Raw genomic sequence first — 20,549 nt, forward strand, 5'->3', positions numbered from 1 at the left:
CCACCTCAACACTTCCCACTCACACAAATCTAAAATCCTCAAATGATTGACACTTTCTTTGTAAGGTAGGTGGGCTCCCTGTGATCATTTTATTCATGTTTTTTTTCTTTCGACAGCTGTAGGGCTTTGTATTGAGGTTCCCAGAACTGCACACATATTACTAAATGTGCGCACATACCATAGGTTTTTATATGATGGTGCTATGATGGAAGCTGTGTTTTTCAACTTTCCTTATAACATTCAGTAAATATTATATTCGGTGCTCATCCTGAGATTCTGACCAATTCAGACATTCTGTAGTTATGTATACTTAAAATCATCATAACCCACAGTGAGAAAAACAGGCCATACCAGGGGTCAGACTAGATGTGATGGTAGCAGTTCAATGTATTTAACCAAAGAATCCCCCCCCCCCAGTTTTGCCTAAGGAATGTGTCTGATTTTAACCCCAAAAGGCATACGTGGGTAAGGACTGCAGAATGCTCCTACACCCATCACTCAGCCTATTGTGGCTTCTCTATGTGACTGCTTTTCTCTGACATTGGAAGTGATCTTGGCTGCATGAAAGCACTTTTTGGGAGGGGTAGTGGTGGAGAAGAAAGATTGGCTACAGACAGGGTAAGCCACGGTCTAGTGGGGAAAGAGGATTTCCAGCTCCTCTCATGCACATGCTTCTTTGGCTTTTCAAATAGTCCCATGGCCTGTACATGATTAAGGAGAATGCCATATCAAGCATGACACACCTGCCACAGTCATATCTAGTTGAGCTTTCAACCTATCATTTTCACTGGTTTGATCATTTGGAGCACTATGTGATTTCAATCCTTCCCAAAGGATATAGCTCTTGCCCCCTTCTCACTAAAAAGTCGAGCTTTTACTTTCCCACTTCACTACTCTAGTTCTCTCTACCCCATCAGCTTTTGCAAATTTAACTGCTAGGTGGCAATTAGTAGCAAGGTGGATTTTCTATCTAGCTCCATTACTGTTAAAGCAGCCTGAAGTTCTTTTTCCTGAAAGGACAGTTAATTTGAGCTAGGGGACTGAACCATGATCCAATTAGTGTGGATTACTGGTCCTCTGCCATCCATTAAAATGGCTGTGGGAACCTTTTGGAGAGCTGTCTTGCAATCACCTGTGAGTCAGACAGCATTTTCTGCTTTGGGATAATTGAATAAGCACTGAATTGTTTTACTGAGACCTGGTACGGAAGAATCTATCTCCTGCTTGTGCTAGGAATTGAGCGCAGGAGTGCTCCAAAGGGTTTGTAAGTAAGTTTGCAATTAAAGCCAGCAGCAAATTCCTATTTGCACACTTGGAACCAACACAAAATGTAAAATTCCTGAGGTCCTTGTGTTTGCTTTGGCCAAGCTTATACAAGTCATTTACTGGAAATGTGCATAGGCTGCCAAGAATAAATGGGGGGCCGGTTTCATCTACCTGCAGGCTACCCTGCAACTGTAGTATCTTGCCTCATGCTGCTCTTTTGACTGAACAGCTGAGGTTGGCAAGCAAATGGCCAGCCTCCTATTCTGTGGTCCTAGCAGCCCTTTTATCCGATGGTCTTCCTGTTTTCTGTGTTTTTGCTGGACAGCAGCTTCCATGGTAGGAGTTAACTAGTTTATCTTGCCTTTGTGAGTGTTGGCTAATTAGGCATTGACCAGATGAAATAAAGGATAGGGCTCTGATATTTCTAATACTTCCCCGGCAAATAGGAATTAAAGATTTTAGGGAGGTGGTATATATGTGGGAGAAGGGTTGTGGGTGGCGCTGTGGGTTAAACCACAGAGCCTAGGACTTGCCGGTCAGAAGGTCGGCAGTTCGAATCCCCGCGACGGGGTGAGCTCCTGTTGCTCAGTCCCTGCTCCTGCCAACCTAGCAGTTTGAAAGCACGTCAAAGTAGATAAATAGGTACCGCTCTGGCGGGAAGGTAAACGGCGTTTTCGTGCACTGCTCTTGTTTGCCAGAAGCGGCTTAGTCATGCTGGCCACATGGACCTAATGGTCAGGGGTCCCTTTACCTTTACCTTTAATGCAGTCCTGTAGTCCTGTACTTGCAAATAAGTTGTGGTTTTCAATGGAATTACTGTCCTAAAGTTGTATAGGATTTGTAGCCCAAGAATAAAAGATAGTGGGGTGGGGGGGGAATGGATGGATTATGGATGAAGTAGATTGTTGTGTATAGAAGCTCATGACACAATTTTTTGGGTGCTGCTTTGGCCACTGCACAGCTGTTCTTCTGGGGATTTGTCTGCTTTTTTTGTGAGAGTCTCAGTCTTTATTCATCCCCAAGAAGCATTGTAAGGTTGTATCTCATTTATAAACCCAAAACCCTGGGGGAAAGAGGATGCACAGGATAGATAATGCTTCACTTCTAGGTCTACTAGGTATTATCATTAAACAACGGGTTACCCATTTCAGCCTTAATAATGTGGGCCTGTTTCTGAAGGGGCATGTAAATTGATTAGTCCCACCCTAACCTTGTTCTGAATTCAGATGAGATGATTGATGGTTATCTAGAGGTGAGGTAGCTTTCATGCACTCTGAGCATGAGAGAATTGACTGCTGATTTAGAATATAGCTGTGCCTGCTTTCAAAAGAGAGAATTCAAATACTCTGTTTAAGATAAAAACTTGGGTGTCAGAAGATCCTCTACCTTTCTTCCTGATACCTCAGCGTCTTTCCACATTTGCAGCAATGACTGTGAATGGTTTAGAATCTCTAACTATTTTAAGGGAAAGACTGTCTTTTAGACTTATATATGGCTCAAAAATATGTCCTTTCTGTTCCTCATTAACCTTCCATGCTGTGGGAGTGTGAGAGAATAAATAACTAAAAGACCCAGCCAGCAAGAGTGCTGAGGATTCCTAATTGCTAATACCTTAATATTCTAGATGAGTGTGACTATTACCTGTCTTAAGTCCCCATCTAGTGGCCAAAATAATAATTTTAAAACTTACCCAATAAAATAACCTATGCAGGAGCATATATAATCTAGAGTGGGAAATACAATTTTCTACTGATAATTCCCCGTTACCTTTGTATTCAAACTGATTTAAAGCATGTTTTATGGTTAATGTTGCTGCGAAGGATTGTGAAATATCGGTGGCAATGCAACTTTCAGCCATGAAGGAGTCACTTAAGGAAGTCTGCATGTTCAAAAAAATATAATCCCAAATAGATCTACAGTTGAATCAGCAGAAGATTTCCATATAGATATCATGTGCTCATTTTAGATTTACCTAGTCTGGCCAATTGGGAAACTTCAAAGATGTGATGCAGGTTTCCAGTGCCCCATCAAGTGGTGTTTTGTGTGATCAGTTCCAGTTTTTGCAGCCTGATGTTGTTGGGAAGGTGCTTGCGAGTATGCATCCAGTTGTGTCCTCTTGGCCCTTGCCCCTCATGGCTGCCTAAAGCTAGCTGGGTGGGTTCAGGCCAAGATGAATGTGTTACTGGGCGAGGTGCTAGCTGCCTTGAAGGAGGTGATAGTGTGACCTAGGGGTCAGTAACCTAAGGCCCATGGGCCATAAGTGGCCCACGGGGATAGTTTAACCGGACCACGAGCCACCCCCAAACCGCGCACTTGGCGAGTCCCCGCGCACTGCGCTAAACCGGCATAGCATGGCGTGGGGACTCGCTTCAGCAGTGCCAGAAATTGTGGGCACGGGTACTCACAATCTGGCCCATGGAGGGATCTCTGCTGGAGTGAACCGGCCCAGGCGAGGTAAATCTTGCCTGTGACCATTTCGGGGGGGGGGGGGGAAGGAAGTAGGCTGAATGCAGGATTCATCCAATTCCTGGAGCCAGCAAGGATTCAATTTCTGGAATAGCCAGGCCTGCCTGGCAATGGCCTGATAAGTATAAGTCCTTAAGGGAACAAAGGAGTGGCTCTGTGCCAGAGGACAAATGGGTGGGCTCCCTGGTAAGTTACAAAGACAAAAGGCCAGAGTTGAGAGCTGAGTGAAATGAACTAGATGCTGGATGCCAAAGCGTGAGGCTGGAAAGGCAGAGAGAGGAAGAGGGAAGAGAAAGAGAGAGCTCCAGGCTTGATGTCGGCTGGAATCCAAGGCTGCGGCTATGGAGGAAACAGGAGGATGCTTTGGGGTGTTAATGCTGTGTGCTCCTCCATCGCAGACTCAGGTTGTATGCATGTGTAAATAAATCACATATCATAAGGACACCACAGTCTCTGCTGTGCCTCTTTCCAAAAGGGAACGCCAACTCTGCACAAGTGCCTGGAACCCCTGGAATCTTGCACTGCTCAGAGATTACTAGCATGCAACAGTAATTACTCTCCTGTTACATTTACCCGCTTTGGGACAAGGTACCTAAGAAGGGACACAGCTGCAGACATTCCTGGAGGAAACTGATTGTTTAGACCAGTGGTTTCCAATTAGCTAAGTGCTGCAGACTCGCTGTTTCTTTTGAAAATTTTGATATCTCTATGGTAGTTTTTATTATGAGAATGGTGCCACGGACCTCTTGAGTGGGTTACATGGACCCCCCCGCCCATGGTCTGCTAACCACCAAATGGGAACCACTGATACAGACCCATTCTAATCTGGGTTCAGACCAGGTTTGGGACTGAATCTGCCTTGGTCACCCTGATGGATGACCTCCAAGGGGAGAGTTGTAGACCACCAATGATTGGAGAACATCATGTTGGCCACCTAGGGTTCATGGTTGTGACTGAGCCCAAGGATACGTTTCTGTCTTTTGAGACTGACAATAAAGGATTTGGTCCTTTTCCCTTTCCTGTGGCACTGTCAACATGTCAGTAAGCTGGGGATGTTTGGGCAGCATGTATGTGATCTACTAAAACGGAAATGCTCACCCCACCATCCTGCTTGAACTGGGGCTGACCCATGAAATACAATGAACCAGTAATAAAGACACGTCTCTGTAGTGTGTTTGATTTCCTAAGAGCTCTGCTGTATCAGAGCCAAGAGTATGCAGGTTCTAGCAGGCTGTTTGATGCACTGGCCAGCCACATGCTTCTGAGAAGCCCACAAGGAGACCCTGAAAGTAATAGCCAATCCCTACTGTCTGTCCTGTACCACTTAACCTTCAAAAGTATACTGCTTATGAGCATAGAGGTTCCATTTAACTGTTGTGCCTACTAATTAACCAATCTACCCACAGATTTACTGGATCCCCTTTTAAAGCCATCTAAGGTTTTGGCTATCACCCCATCCTGCGGCAGCAACTGCCATAAAATTAATTATGCATTCTGGGATGAAGTATTCTTTTGCTTTCCTGACTCTGTGGTTGTGCTTTTGAGTGGCCCCAAGTTCCAGAGAGGAATATTGTGATATTAATTTATTATGTTTGACTTTAGTATGGAAATTTGTTCCTATGTTTGGATGAAGATCTCTTTTTACTTCATGTCATTATACAGTGGTACCTCAGGTTAAGAACTTAATTCATTCTGGTGGTCCGTTCTTAAGCTGAAACTGTTCTTAACCTGAGGTACCACTTTAGCTAATGGGGCCTCCTGCTGCTGCCGCACCACCACTGCACGATTTCTGTTCTCATCCTGAAGCAAAGTTCTTAACCCAAGGTACTATTTCCAGGTTAGTGGAGTCTGTAACCTGAAGCGTATGTAACATGAAGCATATGTAACCGAGGTACCACTGTACTTTGTTATGTTATAAATATGCATAAATAAATAAACAAAAATCACAGAATTGTAGAGTTGGAAGGGACCATGAGGGTCATTTAGCCCAACTCCCTGCAATGCAGGAATCTTCTGCCCAATGTAGGACTTGAACCCACAACCCAGAGATTAAGAATTTCATGTCCTACTAACTGAGCTACCCCAGAAAAAAGGAAACTGAATATTTCTACCCACTTTCTACAAGCCAAGCTTAATTGTTTCAGATAGATCTCAGTCCTGTCCCTTTTCTTATTTCTAAACCAAAAATACCCATTTACCCTTTCCACCTAGGGAAGGCACCACAGCAGCCATTTGCCCCCTGTTATCATCTGTATTAGCCTTTTCTTTTTCCAGCTACAGGCTCTAATTTTGCAGAAGGGATAATCACAACTGTAAACAGTATCCCAAATGCACCCTTGCCATGAATTTGTTTATTTATTTTAGAAAATTTCTCCACAGAGAGTCTGTAAAGTGGCCTCTAGTTTTAATACAAAACTACCATAAAATAATGACATAAATAATATTTTTTATTATACTTGTTAACGTGCTTGTTACATAAACGTATTTGGGTGACTTACGACACAGTTAAGAACAAACATAAATACATTACTGTGCCATTAACAAATCCATACACTGATAAATCCAGAAAAACCTACAACTCACAGGTAAGTCTTTAGTTGGTGCCAAAAAGATGTCTGAGAAGGTGCCAGGTGGACCTTGCTAGGGAGAGCATTTTACAGCTGGAGAGCCACAACTGCAAAGGCCCTTTTCATTGTCACCACCCTCTCAGGCTCCTTCGGAGTGGGAATCTGGAAAATATTAAAGCAGCAGCATTAGAGGAGCAAAACAGGGAGGTAGGGTGGCAGTGGCTCAGGGCCCTGGATCTTCTGCTCCTCTTAAAAAAAACTTTTAAACATTGCTTTCAGGGTAGTTGGACCCATTGCAAAGTGCAGTGCTGGGGAGACCACAGCAACTTTCCATCTTATTTTGCAGAGTACTATACAGTGTACTAGGCCCATAAAATCTTGTTGGTACCTCATTAACTCACAGTAAACCTGAGGACCAAGAGCCAGAGGTCTTCCACCATCACCTCTGAAAATCACCCAAAATTTCCATGCATAAACATACAAATGCGTGCCACCATTCTGTGCCCCAGTCATTTAAGTACTGTACCTAACAAATACCTGGGCCACAAACAACAAGCTAAACATAAAGAAAGACCACAAGCTTAACATGAGTGAATGGTGTGATGTAGCAGCAAAAAAAAACCCTGGCTGTATCAACAGAAGTACAGTGTCCAGTTCAAAGGAAGTAATAGACAGGAGGTGGGCAAGTGTGAAGGACTCCCTGGTCCTGAATGGGGTAACTGCCCTTGAAGGACCAGGTGCGCAGCATGGGAGTCATTTTGGACTCACAGCTGTCCATGGAGGCACATGGCAATTCTGTGTCCAGGGCAGCTGTTTACCAGCTCCATCTGGTACGTAGGCTGAGACCCTACCTGCCCACAGACTGCCTTGCCAGAGTAGTGCATGCTCTGGTTATCTCCCACTTGGACTACTGCAATGTGCTCTACGTGGGGCTACCTTTGAAGGTGACCTGGAAACTACAACTAATCCAGAATGCGGCAGCTAGACTGGTGATTGGGAGCGGCCGCCAAGACCACATAACACTGGTCTTGAAAGACCTACATTGGTTCCCAGTACGTTTCCGAGCACAATTCAAAGTGTTGGTGCTTTAAAGCTTTAAAGCCCTAAATGGCCTCAGTCCTGTATACCTGAAGGAGCATCTCCACCTCCATCATTCTGCCCGGACACTGACGTCCAGCGCCAAGGGCCTTCTGGCGGTTCCCTCACTGTGAGAAGCCAAGTTACAGGGAACCAGGCAGAAGGCCTTCTCAGTAGTGGCACCTGCCCTGTGGAACGCCCTCCCACCAGATGTCAAAGAGAACAACAACTACCAAACTTTTAGAAGACATCTGAAGGCAGCCCTGTTTAGGGAAGCTTTTAATGTTTGATGTATTGCTGTATTTTAATATTTGGTTGGAAGCCGCCCAGAGTGGCTGGGGAAACCCAGCCAGATGGGCAGGGTATTATTATTATTATTATTATTATTATTATTATTAATATTCTATCTTGGTCAGACCACACCAGGAGTACTGTGTCCAGTTCTGGGCACCACAATTTAGGAAGGATGTTGACAAGCTGGAATGTGGGCAGAGGAGGCCACCAAGAGGATCAAGGATCTGTAAGCCAAGCTCCATGAGAAATGGTTGAGGGAGTTGGGTATGTTTAGCCTGGAGAAGAAAAGACTGAGAGGCGATATGATAGCCACCTTCAAAGATCTGACTGGCTGTCACATGGTAGATGCAGCCAGCTTATTTCTGCTGCTCCAGAGGGTAGGATGTGAGTCAATGGATCCAGATTAAAAGGAAGGAGATTCCGCCTAAACAAGATCTTTCTGGTGGTAAGAGGAACACACTATCTTGGGAAGAGATGGACTATCCTTCATTGAAGTTTACTAAACAGAGGTTGGGTGGCCATCTGTCAGGACTGCTTTAGCTGGGACCCCTGCATTGCAGGGGGTTAACTTGGAACTAGACGAAATTCCGTACAACTCTATAGTTCCAGGATTCTAAGTGGGTCAGTTTAAAAATACATCGCTTGCAGCTCAGTCCAAAATGGTCAAAGGCCTGGAAACAATGCCTTATGAGGAACGGCTAAGGGAGCTTGGCATGTTTAGCCTGGAAAAGAGGAGGTTAAGGGGTGATATGATAGCCATGTTCAAATATATAAAAGGATGGCACATAGAGGAGGGAGAAAGGTTGTTTTCTGCTGCTCCAGAGAAGCGGACACGGAGCAATGGATCCAAACTACAAGAAAGAAGATTCCACCTAAACATTAGGAAGAACTTCCTGACAGTAAGAGCTGTTTGACAGTGGAATTTGCTGCCAAGGAGTGTGGTGGAGTCTCCTTCTTTGGAGGTCTTTAAGCAGAGGCTTGACAACCATATGTCAGGAGTGCTCTGATGGTGTTGTCTGCTTGGCAGGGGGTTGGACTCGATGGCCCTTGTGGTCTCTTCCAACTCTACGATTCTATGATCCTATCTATGTCTAGTCAGAAGAAAGCCCCCACTTCCATGGGGGTTAAGTGTAGGATTGCAGCCTCAAGACGAGGTGGAATTAAAAAAAAAAGGAAGAAAAAGTGCCACAAGAGGGGGGGCGGCGGACTTCACCTTTTGCAGGAGGGAGTTCCGTAATCTGGTTGCCATAATCTGATCTAGAAGTATCTCCCTAGTAAGAAGGCGTGATGATACTGCTGATCGTTTTATGTGTAACACAGCAGCCACGCGGCTCAGCCCTTCCCTGCAAAGCTTCCCTCGGGGTGGGGCTTCAGTTTCGGAGTACATTACAGGCACAGGGGTCGAGAGGCTCACCTCGACTCCGGAGTTGGTTGTTGTTTAGTCGTTTACTCGTGTCCGGCTCTTCGTGACCGGAGTAGTGCTGTTAATTAGCTCATCACTTGCAACGCGTGGGAAAAGTAGGAGAAAGTTAAGGGAGGTGCGGATCCCGCGCCTGCAGGGACTTCTTTAAAGTTTTGATCCTCGGCCAAACCCAAAACAAAGGAAACCAACAACAAGAATGAAAAGCAATTGTTTATTGTGTGTACATAAAAACCACATGACTCCAAGCTCCTTGTGAGTCCGGGATGGGTTGCAGAAAAAAAAATAAAAATTAACAATGGAGAAATATTTCACATGCCAGTGGGGGGGGGGCTGTGAGCTGGAGAGTGGGGTGGGGTTTCTCCAAAGCCCCGCCCTTTGGCCGTGCTCGTAAACCTCCTTTTTTCCCCTTAAAAAGGCGGAGGCAGCGAGGTTCTCATAAAATGTGTAAGCCGAAGCTTCCTTGCAAGCCCAGCCTCGTTGGAGTCCCTGCAAGTCTCGGGAATGTGACACGTGGGGGTGGGTGGCTCTGTATTTGCATGCCTCATGAATATGCATCGAAGTGGGCGGGGCGAGCCTGGCCTTGATTCGAACGTCATGAATATGCACAGTGCGAAGATCTGCTGCGCCTATGTCGGGCCGTAGATCGCCGAGCTTGGTAAGGGAGCCTACGCCAGCGGGGAGGGCTGTGCATTTTCGCCCACATCCCGAGGTGGGGCTGGCAGGAGATCCTCCTGGGGGTCGCTGGTGGGGGGGGGGAGATGCGTGCGGGGGGAGGCGTGCGAAGGAAACGGACCGCGAGGATAAGGAGGTGGCGTCGGAGGGCCCTGGGGAAAAGAGCTTAGGGGGAGGAGGGCCAGGTGCCCCCCCTCGCCCCCCAAATCGGTAGATCGGGGGAGCTGTGGATCCGCGTGCGGGTGGGTCGTCTTCGGCTCAGCCCCTTGCCCGGGATTGAGTCGAGGCGAGTCATGGTGGCCGGGGCAGCAATTGTTCTTTGTAGCCCCTTCGCTGCTGCAGGGATTGTGGAAGGCCTGGCCTGGAGACCCGACTGCAGGATGGTCTAAGGAGCGGGGATGGCGGATTGGTCGTAGAGGGAAGGCCAATTAGGACCATATGGTATGCCCATATGCTCTTAAAGGTAGCTTGTATGCCTTCTCTGCTGTAAGCGGGGCTGTCATTTACACTGGCCAGGGGTAACTGTCCTCGGGCCGTCTCCCTGCTTCCTCGCTTCTGCTAACTGGCACCCCTGCTCGCCTTCTTTGTATGCTTTCTGCTTAATGCGTCCTGAAGCTGCTCTCCACCCCCTTTTGGCTGGAGTTTCCCGCAGTTCTGCCTCTCACCACTCCCTCCCTTTCTTGGCTGTGATTCCAAGAACACCCAACTTAGAAATACTTAGCTCCCTTTAAATCTTGCTGAAAACCAGTTACTGCACACAGGCTTTATGAACCTGAAGTACACCCTGTGACCTCTCCTTGTACCCATTTCGGCACCACAAAACACTGCCTCATGCTTGCTGAGCTCCCAACTTCTTTCATGATATTTCCTTGTTGCGTGTGAAAATAGTGGTCTGAACTGGGCTATGAGGACTGTCTAAACTGGCTTTTAAAATTCTGCCATTTGTGAGTGTTGGTTGTTGATTATTGTTTACAATGAAACTTATTCTCTGTTGGGAGAAATCCACCCCTCTCTTGTACTTTAATCACGTGTCAACATTCTCCCACATGCCTTCTGTTTCCTGTATTTCTGCACAATTCTTCCCCCTAATAGAATTATGAGTTTCTTAGCCCATTAACTACTAATCTAGTGGCCCCCTTTCCAATTGCTGTGATAACCTCTTTCCTATCTGCCCTGGTTTCCATTTAGGATTCTTTCTTTGATCTTCTCTGTTTGGAAATAGGGAGCAATACATTTTTAGAATAAATTCATAATCTGTGCCTTGTAATAAGCCAGTTTTGTTTCACAAAGGGCCAAGTTTACCTAAATACATCTGTTCCTGGTGCCGTTCTTTTCTACCGCTGCTCCTTGAGGAAGAGCCTCCTTTTTATTATCTTTCTGTGACTGTTTCCTATCCATTATTTTTTATTAACATGGTATGTGTACATTCTATGGACATGCTGAGATTAATGTCCCCTTCATATGTGGACTGTGCAGACAAAGTGGCAGACAATGATTGCTGCAAGGGTCTTATAGGCTGAAAAGGCAGGGTGGCATGGGAAACAATAGCCCAAAGATGGCAAGGGATTTGTCTGGATGCATTTAGTAGATCACTATGGCAGCTGGGATCCCTTGAATTACATTGTAGTAAGCGTGTGCTGTCTTTTTACTTATTCATTCCTTCGACTGCAAACTATCATAATGCAAGTGCTGATGAAAAGCTATGCAAGTAGTAGTCTGATTCAGTGCTAATTGCATAATAGGTAGTCCCTGCACAATGCAGCACCTTCAGAAGAGAGAGCGGGTGGGGAAAGTTGCACCCATATTACTCTCCACCCCCCACTAGAGCACCTACCATTGCTTCTTAGATACCTTTACTTGCTTAGCTCTTTTCCCATAAGAGCTCCCTTGACACCATTGTTTCTGATGTTCTATGGCGGAAGAAAGCAGTTTAACTGATTTTTGTTGTTGTTGCCAAGTTTCACCTTCTTGTAAATGCAATTCAAAGGCTTTACCATCACCTCCGCAGTCCTATTGCATCAGTGCTGGGAATCTGGTTATCCATATGAGGAAATAGTGCTACTTCAACTGAAACATGAAACATTTGTGCTTACAGTTGAAGTTGTTGGAAGCTTTAAAAAATGACTACAAACCAGCATTTTAAGAAAGTAGTATGATCCTGGCATGGGCTGGGAATGGGAATGCAGCCATTTGGGAGACTTGCTGTCTGGATTCTAAAGAATAAATAAGTAAGCAACTTTTATTTATACTGGGTAGAGGGGCTAATGTAGAGAAGAATCTTATTGAGGTCCCAGATCTAAACCCACCTGTGGCATTAGAGACTCTTTTGTTCATGATGCACAGTTCTAGAGGAACAAAATTATAGCCCAACTTGATTTGAATTCATAGTATGTTGGGAGAGTAGTCATTGATGCGTAGTCCAGCCATGCAGTGTTAGAAACTGAGATATGAAAGTTAGGAGCTAAATGGCACCTTAAACCTAGGTTATGGTGCAACAACGGAATGTCTAGGCACACTTTTTTATAACAAGAATACAAAGCTGAAAATGAATGAACTGCAGCTAAAATATTATGTTCATTTTTCACATGGTCTAGTCCTTCCCCTGCCCACCCCCCTAATATTCTTAAGAGGGTCTCTTATCCAGTCTTCAGAGAGTAGCTGGAAGTGAGGAGGCAGAAAAAGGTCCTCCTTTCCTTCCACTCTGCAGTCTTAATCTGAAATCTTAGGCACAGTACTGCGCCCAGAACTCAGAAACTGCTCTCCCTAATGAAATTCCCTGTCGCAAAATGCGCCTAGAACAATGGGAGTTTTGAACATTGCAGCCATGGTGTGAGTTGTATAGTTTCCTCTTCTTCATATACCTTCTGCTGGAGTAGTTTTGTATAATGTCTTGAAGGTATAAATGCTTCACAAGAAGAGCCTCTGTAGATATCAAGCCATCGCCTTTAGGTATTTTCTCAGTTCTACTTTCTTGGCTCAGGTTTTTGTACTTTTTACCTACACCTATTGGTGCCTTTTTCTCCCACGTCGTATCTGCTGTTTGTTCATCCCCTGGTTTTACCTTAACCAAATCCTTATTATAGTCTTTCTGAGTGGTTTCCTTCCTGTGGCATTCCAGTTGAAAATCTCGGGGTTCCAGCAGGAGTGGATTCTGTTGCAAGTTGTACTCATTTAGAAGTCTGTGCCTTCTTCATCCTATGTCATAGGGTTGTGGAGGTGCAACTATATACATGACAAAAACAACTATTTTGCTTTAGATATTCCTTTCTATTCTTTACACTGTGAACTTGCCTGTCTTCTCTGCCTTCTATTGCCTCACTCTTGATCTTTAAGAATTGCCTTTCTGCATATCTCTGTTTCATCACGGTAGCCCAAAGCTCAGCTGTAATATTATGTGCTTCCTTCTTCCTAAGCGGTTTCTACTTCTGATCTCTCTGTTCCTTTCTTGAAACAATTATGGATTGTCTTTAATAATGCATCACTATTAAAGTTAAAGTCTGGTTGGCATCCGTGTGTCTCAGGAGACAATGGAGGAGTGTGCCTCTGGGGGTGAGGTCAAGTTGTTGGAAGGTTGCATCGCCTGCTGTGGCTGTGGAGACCCATGTGGGAAAGATACGTTTTGTTGCAGCTGGGGCAGAAAGTACCATTTGGGTATATATGCCCCTTTCTGTTAGTAGTAGTAGTAGTAATAATAATAATAATAATAATAATAATAATAAATAATAATAAATTTATTATTTATACCCCGCCCATCTGGCTGAGTAGAAAGTCCAGGCGCTGAAACTAGATTTTGCAACTATCTGAAAAGATCATAAATGGAATGTCACTTTATCTTATGGGTCTTGCAAGTTAATTTTTTTGATCAAGTGTGAAAGAATTCTCTCCTCAGGAGTCTCTCATAACATGAGTACACTCTTGGGAAAATAGAAATTGTACTGTGATAATTTCCATTTCAAGACTGAGGCTGTAATCTTATACCTGCTTACCTGAGAGTGAGCCCCATTCAACTCTAGGAGTTGCTTCTGAGTAGACATGTATATAGGATGGGTTGTCAGTCAGTGTCTAAATATAAAACAGTTTTTTCTTAATATTCCTCCCCCCCTCACTTTAGAAGCCAAAAGTAACCACCCTCGCTTATCTTTCTTTTTGGTTTTTGTTTACTAGCTTATTGTGTGTATGCATATGTGTTTTACCAAGGCACTTCCTCTTTGAAGGCTGCTTTACTCTTGATGATTTTCCTGCATTGACATTGTTGTTTCTTTAGTACAGGAACAAGCATATACTGACACATGTTTCTTTATATGTACCCATGGCACATGTTTCTTTATATGTACCCATGGCAAAATGACCATGCATTCATTTTCCCACATAGAAATAATGTTTATGTAGATAACAAAACAACATGTTTGGCAGTTTTAACTGCTTGATGAAATATAGTTTGTGTACTTCCTTGTATTTTGTAGAAAGGACTTGTCTGTTTCAGGAGCCTCTTTGCCTGACAGGTTAAAAACCATACTTCATCTATGAAGAAAAGTAAGAGAGCTGAGGAAATAGGATTGGACTGTTTCTCTGCCTTTTTTTATTCTACCTTTATTTAGTTATACTAGTTCTGAATTTGGAGAGAGTCTCATCTTGTCTTGCGTATTTTATTGTGTGTCAGGTATTCACTGCCTTAATAGATTTTGGATGGGGTTCTGGGTACCTTAATGTGTTGCTGGTTTTCAATGTCCACTCAGGTTTCATTGGCTCTCCTTCAGCTATCTTATCCACTAAATGAAACTCTTTCCCCCTTGCAGGGGATTCTGTATTCAGAAGCAATAGTTCACTCAGGAGGTTATTGCTGAGTAGGATAAACAGAATGGTACCTCAGACACAGGGGTGTGCAAAGTTGCAATAAAGATTTAAGTTAAGGCAAATAAATATGAGGGGAGAGAGGTTATATGAACAAGTAGCTTAGGCAAAAATAAGGTCTGGGGCTTTGCAAATGTTGGGCTTAGGTGCTACCAGGCTAGAAGTAGGGGATGGGACTAAGGCGCTGTATCCTTGTAGAAATGAGACAGGGCCTTTTTGTGGCAGCAGCCTGTCTGTAGAGAGACTAGTCCCATTCTGACGACATTTTGACTGGCAGGGGAAACATTCTTATTCTGCATGGCTTTTAATGGTTTTCAGTATATGATTGAAGCTTTTAGCTCTGTTCCTTTTAAGTTTTCAGGTTTTGTTTGGCATTTTCTTTTATGTAAAACTGCCTTGGGGGACCTTGTTAGGGCTGAAAAATGATGTTAAAAACATCTTTTATAAATCAAGATTAAACTAGTCAAAGGAGGGGCCTAAGCAGAAAGAGCAGAGGCGGCTGATCTGCCTTCCCTCATCTGAGGCACTGTGCCTTTAAATCACCCTCGCTTTGGAAGGAGAGGCTTGATGGTCCTATTTTGGCATAATGTATAGATGGAGGCTGAGGAGGGGGCTGTTTACAATCTTGTGGCTATGCCTTAAATTCAGCTGTATGCCTGTTGTTCCAGCTTTTTCTGTCATACTGAGGGAGGGGGGAGTTACTGGTAGGCCCCCCCTCCTCCCGCCTCATTATGGGGATCAGTTCTGTTAGAACAATCTCTTGAGGCACACACTCCTTGTAACCAAGATGCTGGCTTTGCTTTTCTTTTTTAGCCAGGGTTTGGCCCTCTCCTGAAATCTAGCGGGAGGCCGTTGCCGTAGTGACAGGAGCAGGCCCCAGCTTTACCTCATTGAATTCCAGGGGCTGTGCCAAACGATTGAGAAATCTGGAGGGGGGTGGGTGGGAGGGGGAAGTACTCCAGATGTTTGCTCCCTGCTCAGTATATCCGGGTTGGGAGTGTATACAGCTGGGATTGGGTTGAGCAGAAACTCGGCTTTGCTGCGAAAGGGTGGGAGCAGAAAGGGACTTGGGAAGAGAAAAGGAGATTCTGACTGGAAAAGCAGCCAAATGTTCTGGCAAAGTGACTGGACCTGGCAAGAGAAAGGCAGGGAAGGAGTGATAGCGAGTTGGCTGGGAAGGACAGGGCGTGCCAGAAAGGTGGAGCAGGGGTGGCCCAGCTAGAAAGCCAAAGTTTTATAAGTTTGAGATTCCCATCCTTTAGCATGACTCATGGCCTGGATATTTGTGGGAGACTTGCTTCCTTCACCCTTGTTCCAGCCTGCCCTGGGAGTGGCATAACATGATACATTCTCTCTCTCTCTCTCTCTCTCTCTCTCTCTCTCTCTGTGTGTGTGTGTGTGTGTGTGTGTTAGAGAGAGAGAGAGAGAGAGAGAGAGAGAGAGAGAGAGAGAAATTCCTCTCTCAAAGGAAAAAGGAGGATATTGGAAAACTTGCATTCTGGGAGGAAGCATGTATGGTCTGATGTTGCATTGAAGGTCTTTTCTATCTTTACAAGTTTTGCAGACTGCCTAAACTCCTTTTCCTGTATTCTAGGGGCTGACATTTATGCTGAGTTCAGAGTCCCAGCCCGGTGATGTGATGGACTCTAATCCTCAGTCGCTTTGCTCCCCATTTCCCTGTACTGCTGCTAATGGCCGGAGAGGACCCAAACAACTAGCAAGCAGTCCGGAGATAGGTATGCCTTGCATTGTGAGCCTTCAGCTCAGCAGAACTGAGTTGATTGTTTGAGAGAGCTAAATATGGGAGATGGTGTGCCAAGTTGCTAGGTATTTAAATTTTTCTGTTTATGTTGGGTGGTGGTGCACCAGAGAATGAGGAATGGAATCAAATAGCAAGCAGAAGAATCACTTAATGCAGCTCTTGAGGGATTGTAGCTCTTCATTCTGAAAGTAGGGGACAACATATTTGAATGTGTGAAAAACAAAACATGGAGGCTATTGTGTCCAGGAGAAGGCTAACCTAGAACCTTTCTTCCTGACATGCTTGTTTTCTGTGTGCATGGGGAATTCCTCTTTGCCCCAGGAGGCAGCCCTGCACCTATAATTGAAGTGGTGTCGTCCCTAAAAGTTGCACCACACGGTTCTGCTAATCACGTAAAGGCTCTGATCCCACTGCCGGACCTGAGAACAACGGGTGGTATGCAACTACGTTATATTCAGAGCAGAGCTATTGAAAGTAATAGAGCTAACTTAGTAATGCTATTACTTTCAGTGGGTCTACTCTGAATACTACCTTTTGCAATTTAAATGCATTCCAAAAGCATTTTCATGGCTTCTGTTGGTAATCTTTATTACCGCTATTTCTGGTTTAATGGACTAGAAGATCCTCTAGCCTGACCTGTGTCCAAAGCTGCATGCAGTTTTAGTGGCTTCTCTGTTTCCTGCAAAGTAGTTTGGAAATTTAGCAAGGATTATTAGTAGAGCTCATTTTATTTTTATTTTTTGTGTACTTAGGCAATGGATTATCATTTTGATCCATATAATTTAGTTGCCCTGTGTTCTGACTGAGCTCTGTATAAAATGCATCTTTCCCCACATCCTTTTTTCCTCAGGGGATGCCCGTCCAAAGCCACCCGTGAAACCCAAGCCCTGTGTGTTGCCAAAGCCAGCCATGCCAGTGAAGCCTGTTCCTGGACAGCGTCAGGCTCTCTCTGAGGTGCCCTCTGCTGAAAAGATCAACTTGTTGGCTGGGCCCAAGCCATATAGTGGTGGGGCTGGCAATGCTGTTAAGCGTCTTTCTTTTGGTCTAAAGACCTCTCCAAGAGAAGCTACCAATGGGAAGGAGGTTTTGTATCCATTTTCCACTACAGCCAAACCAGCTGGAGATGGAGAAGGAACTGGGTCTGCAAATAAATCAAGTGCTGTGGAGGGAGCAACCGGAGAGGAGTGTGGAGAGTCCTCCAGTGTTCGCAAGGGTGCCGTTCCCTTCAAAGTAATACCGGTGCCAGTAGCAGCCAAACCAGAGCGTTTTCCTGGGACCACAGTGGAGGAGATTTTGGCCAAGATGGAGAAGCCCAACAAAGAAGGGGCAAGCAGCCCTGACAGGCCTCGGCTGGTACGCTCCTTCTTCAGCCAGGATAGTAGCACAGCTGTCCACCTGGGGCCTAAGGGTTATGCTGCATTCCGGAGATATTCCAGTGGAGAAGGGGGTGAAACAGAGTCGGAGGGTCCTGTTTGCAGAACCTCTTGTGAAGTTGAGGACAGCATATTGTCAAGGAACAAGGAGGAAATTACAAGCTCAAATGGTCAGCATCTGCCTGAATCTGAGCTACCAGCAAGAGCAATGGAGAGAAACTTAGATTTACTCTCTAAGGACAGGTGAGGTTCAGATTCATTCCACATAATCTTAGAAGATCAGCTTTGCAATACATCACACAGTGCCCTCTGTCAAGGACTGAGATGGGATGCAGGTCAGCAACTATAGAACAGTGCTAGGAAAATGAAGGCAATACAGTAAATGTGTCTAGAAGGTGACCTGCTGGCAGTTCTTTCTTTGTTCTTTCGCATTTGGCTCTAGCAGAGTTAAATTATTCTTGTGATTTAAGAATGAAAACTGAGGGTTGGCACAACTGAAAGCTACATTCCTGGGCATTACATACATGGCAATAAATACCATTGAATTAATCACAACTTGAATTCAATGGCTAGAATTGGGCATGCTTCTCCCAACTATAGTTTCTGTGAAATCTCAGTAATCTTAAATCCTACGATGATGTCATGAGTGGTAGCAACTCTTTTTTTATATATATATATAATTTTTATTATTTTTCCAATTTTAAGACAAAACAACATACACACATCAACAAACAAAAACAAACACACAGATATAATTTCATAACCTCATTTTCATAAGCCTTCTTTCTCGGACTTCCCCATACCTCACCCTTTTTGCATCCATATTTTACAATTTTTCAGCAACCCTTTACTCCAATTAATTAAAACTTATTATCTTTCTCAATTTCATCTTATTTCAACAAACAATTTCCGCTGCAATTCTGTATCTTCCTTTCCCTTGACATTTTAGCACTCATCAATATTGTAACAGTTCTTAAGATAAGCTTTGAACTTCTTCCAGTCTTCCTCCACCGTCTCTTTCTCTTGGTCACGGATTCTGCCAGTCATTTCTGCCAATCCCATAAAGTCAATCACTTTCGTCTGCCATTCTTCCAGTGTGGGGAGTTCTTGTGTCTTCCAATACTTTGCTAGAAGGATCCTTGCTGCTGTAGTGGCGTACATAAAAAAAGTCCTATCCTTCCTTGACACCAATTGGCCGACCATGCCCAAGAGAAATGCCTCTGGTTTCTTGTGAAAGGTACATTTAAGTACCTTCTTAATTTCATTATAGATCATTTCCCAAAAGGCTTTAATCTTTGGGCAGGTCCACCAAAGGTGAAAGAAGGTACCTTCAGTCTCATTACATTTCCAGCATTTATTATTGGGCAAATGATAAATCTTCGCAAGCTTGACTGGGGTCATGTACCACCTATAAATCATTTTCATAATATTTTCTCTTAAGGCATTGCTTGCCGTGAATTTGATACCGGTGGTCCATAACTGTTCCCAGTCAGCAAACATAATGTCATGACCAATGTCCTGTGCCCATTTAATCATAGCTGATTTAACTGTCTCATCTATTGTATTCCACTTCAGCAACAGATTATACATTCTTGATACATTCTTAGTATTGGGTTCTAACAATTCTGTTTCCAATTTCGATTTTTCCACCTGGAAGCCAATTTTCCTGTCTTGTTTAAATGTTTCCATTATTTGGTAGTAATGGAGCCAATCTCGTATCTTGGGCTTTAATTTCTCAAAACTCTGTAGTTTAAACTCACCGCTTTCTTGTTCTAAAATTTCAGAATATTTTGGCCATTTGGATTCCATGTTAAGTTTCTTCACCTCCTTAGCCTCCATAGGTGATAACCACCTAGGAGTTTTATTTTCCAACAAATCCTTGTATCAAGTCCAAACATTATATAATGCTTTCCTAACAATATGGTTTTTAAAACCCTTGTGAACTTTAACCTTGTCATACCATAAATATGCATGCCAGCCAAACCTATTATCAAATCCTTCCAAGTCCAGAATATCTGCATTCTCAAGAAGTAGCCACTCTTTCAACCAGCAGAAAGCTGCCGATTCATAGTACAGTCTCAAATCCGGCAGGGCAAACCCCCCTCTTTCTTTTGCATCAGTAAGTATCTTAAATTTTATTCTGGGCTTTTTGCCCTGCCAGATAAATTTAGATATATCTTTCTGCCACTTCTTGAAACAATCTAGTTTATCCACAATTTGTAATGTCTGAAACAAAAATAACATTCTAGGCAATACATTCATTTTGATCACTGCAATTCGGCCTAACAAGGAAAGCTTCAGATTCGACCATATTTCTAGATCTTTCTTTACCTCTGTCCAACATTTATCATAATTGTCTTTAAATAAATTCACATTTTTAGATGTCATGTTAATCCCCAAATATTTTACTTTCTTTACCACCATTAACCCAGTTTCGTTTGGAATCTCTCTCTTTCAACATTTGTTAAGTTTTTTTCCAGAACTTTAGTTTTTTGTTTGTTCAACTTGAATCCTGCCACCTGACCAAAGAATTGAATTAACTCTAAAAGTCTTTTTGTACTAGTATCTGGCTCTTGTAAAGTCAATACTAGGTCATCTGCAAATGCCTTCAATTTATAGTGTTTAGTTCCGACCTGAACTCCTTTTACCAGCTGGTCCCCCCTAATCATGTTCAACAAAACCTCCAGGACTGATATAAAAAGTAATGGGGATATCGGGCACCCCTGCCGTGTCCCTTTTTCTATGGAAAGTTCATCAGTAACCACGTTATTTACAATTAGCTTAGCCTTTTGTTCAGA

The 20,549-nt window shown here is 43.9% G+C and overlaps 1 protein-coding gene across 5 annotated transcripts in view; it reads left to right on the forward strand.

Annotated features, from left to right (window-relative positions):
- The first annotated feature begins 9,637 nt into the window (after positions 1-9,637).
- The window catches only part of TNKS1BP1 (tankyrase 1 binding protein 1), a 32,277-nt gene continuing 21,365 nt past the window's right edge, over positions 9,638-20,549 (forward strand). For 3 of the 5 annotated variants that reach the window (XM_079973201.1, XM_079973202.1, XM_079973203.1), the window contains exons 1-3: positions 9,678-9,802; positions 16,211-16,352; positions 17,229-17,994. In XM_079973201.1, coding sequence (XP_079829327.1) covers positions 9,722-9,802; positions 16,211-16,352; positions 17,229-17,994 — 989 coding nt within the window. In that variant the 5' untranslated portion in view covers positions 9,678-9,721. Of the gene's footprint in view, positions 9,803-10,186; positions 10,207-16,210; positions 16,353-17,228; positions 17,995-20,549 lie in introns of those variants that run through there. The other 2 variants (XM_079973204.1, XM_079973205.1) reach the window with 2 other exon arrangements.

This window comes from Podarcis cretensis (assembly GCF_951804945.1).
Source record: "Podarcis cretensis genome assembly, chromosome: 1".
Classification (NCBI taxonomy): Eukaryota; Metazoa; Chordata; class Lepidosauria; order Squamata; family Lacertidae; genus Podarcis; species Podarcis cretensis.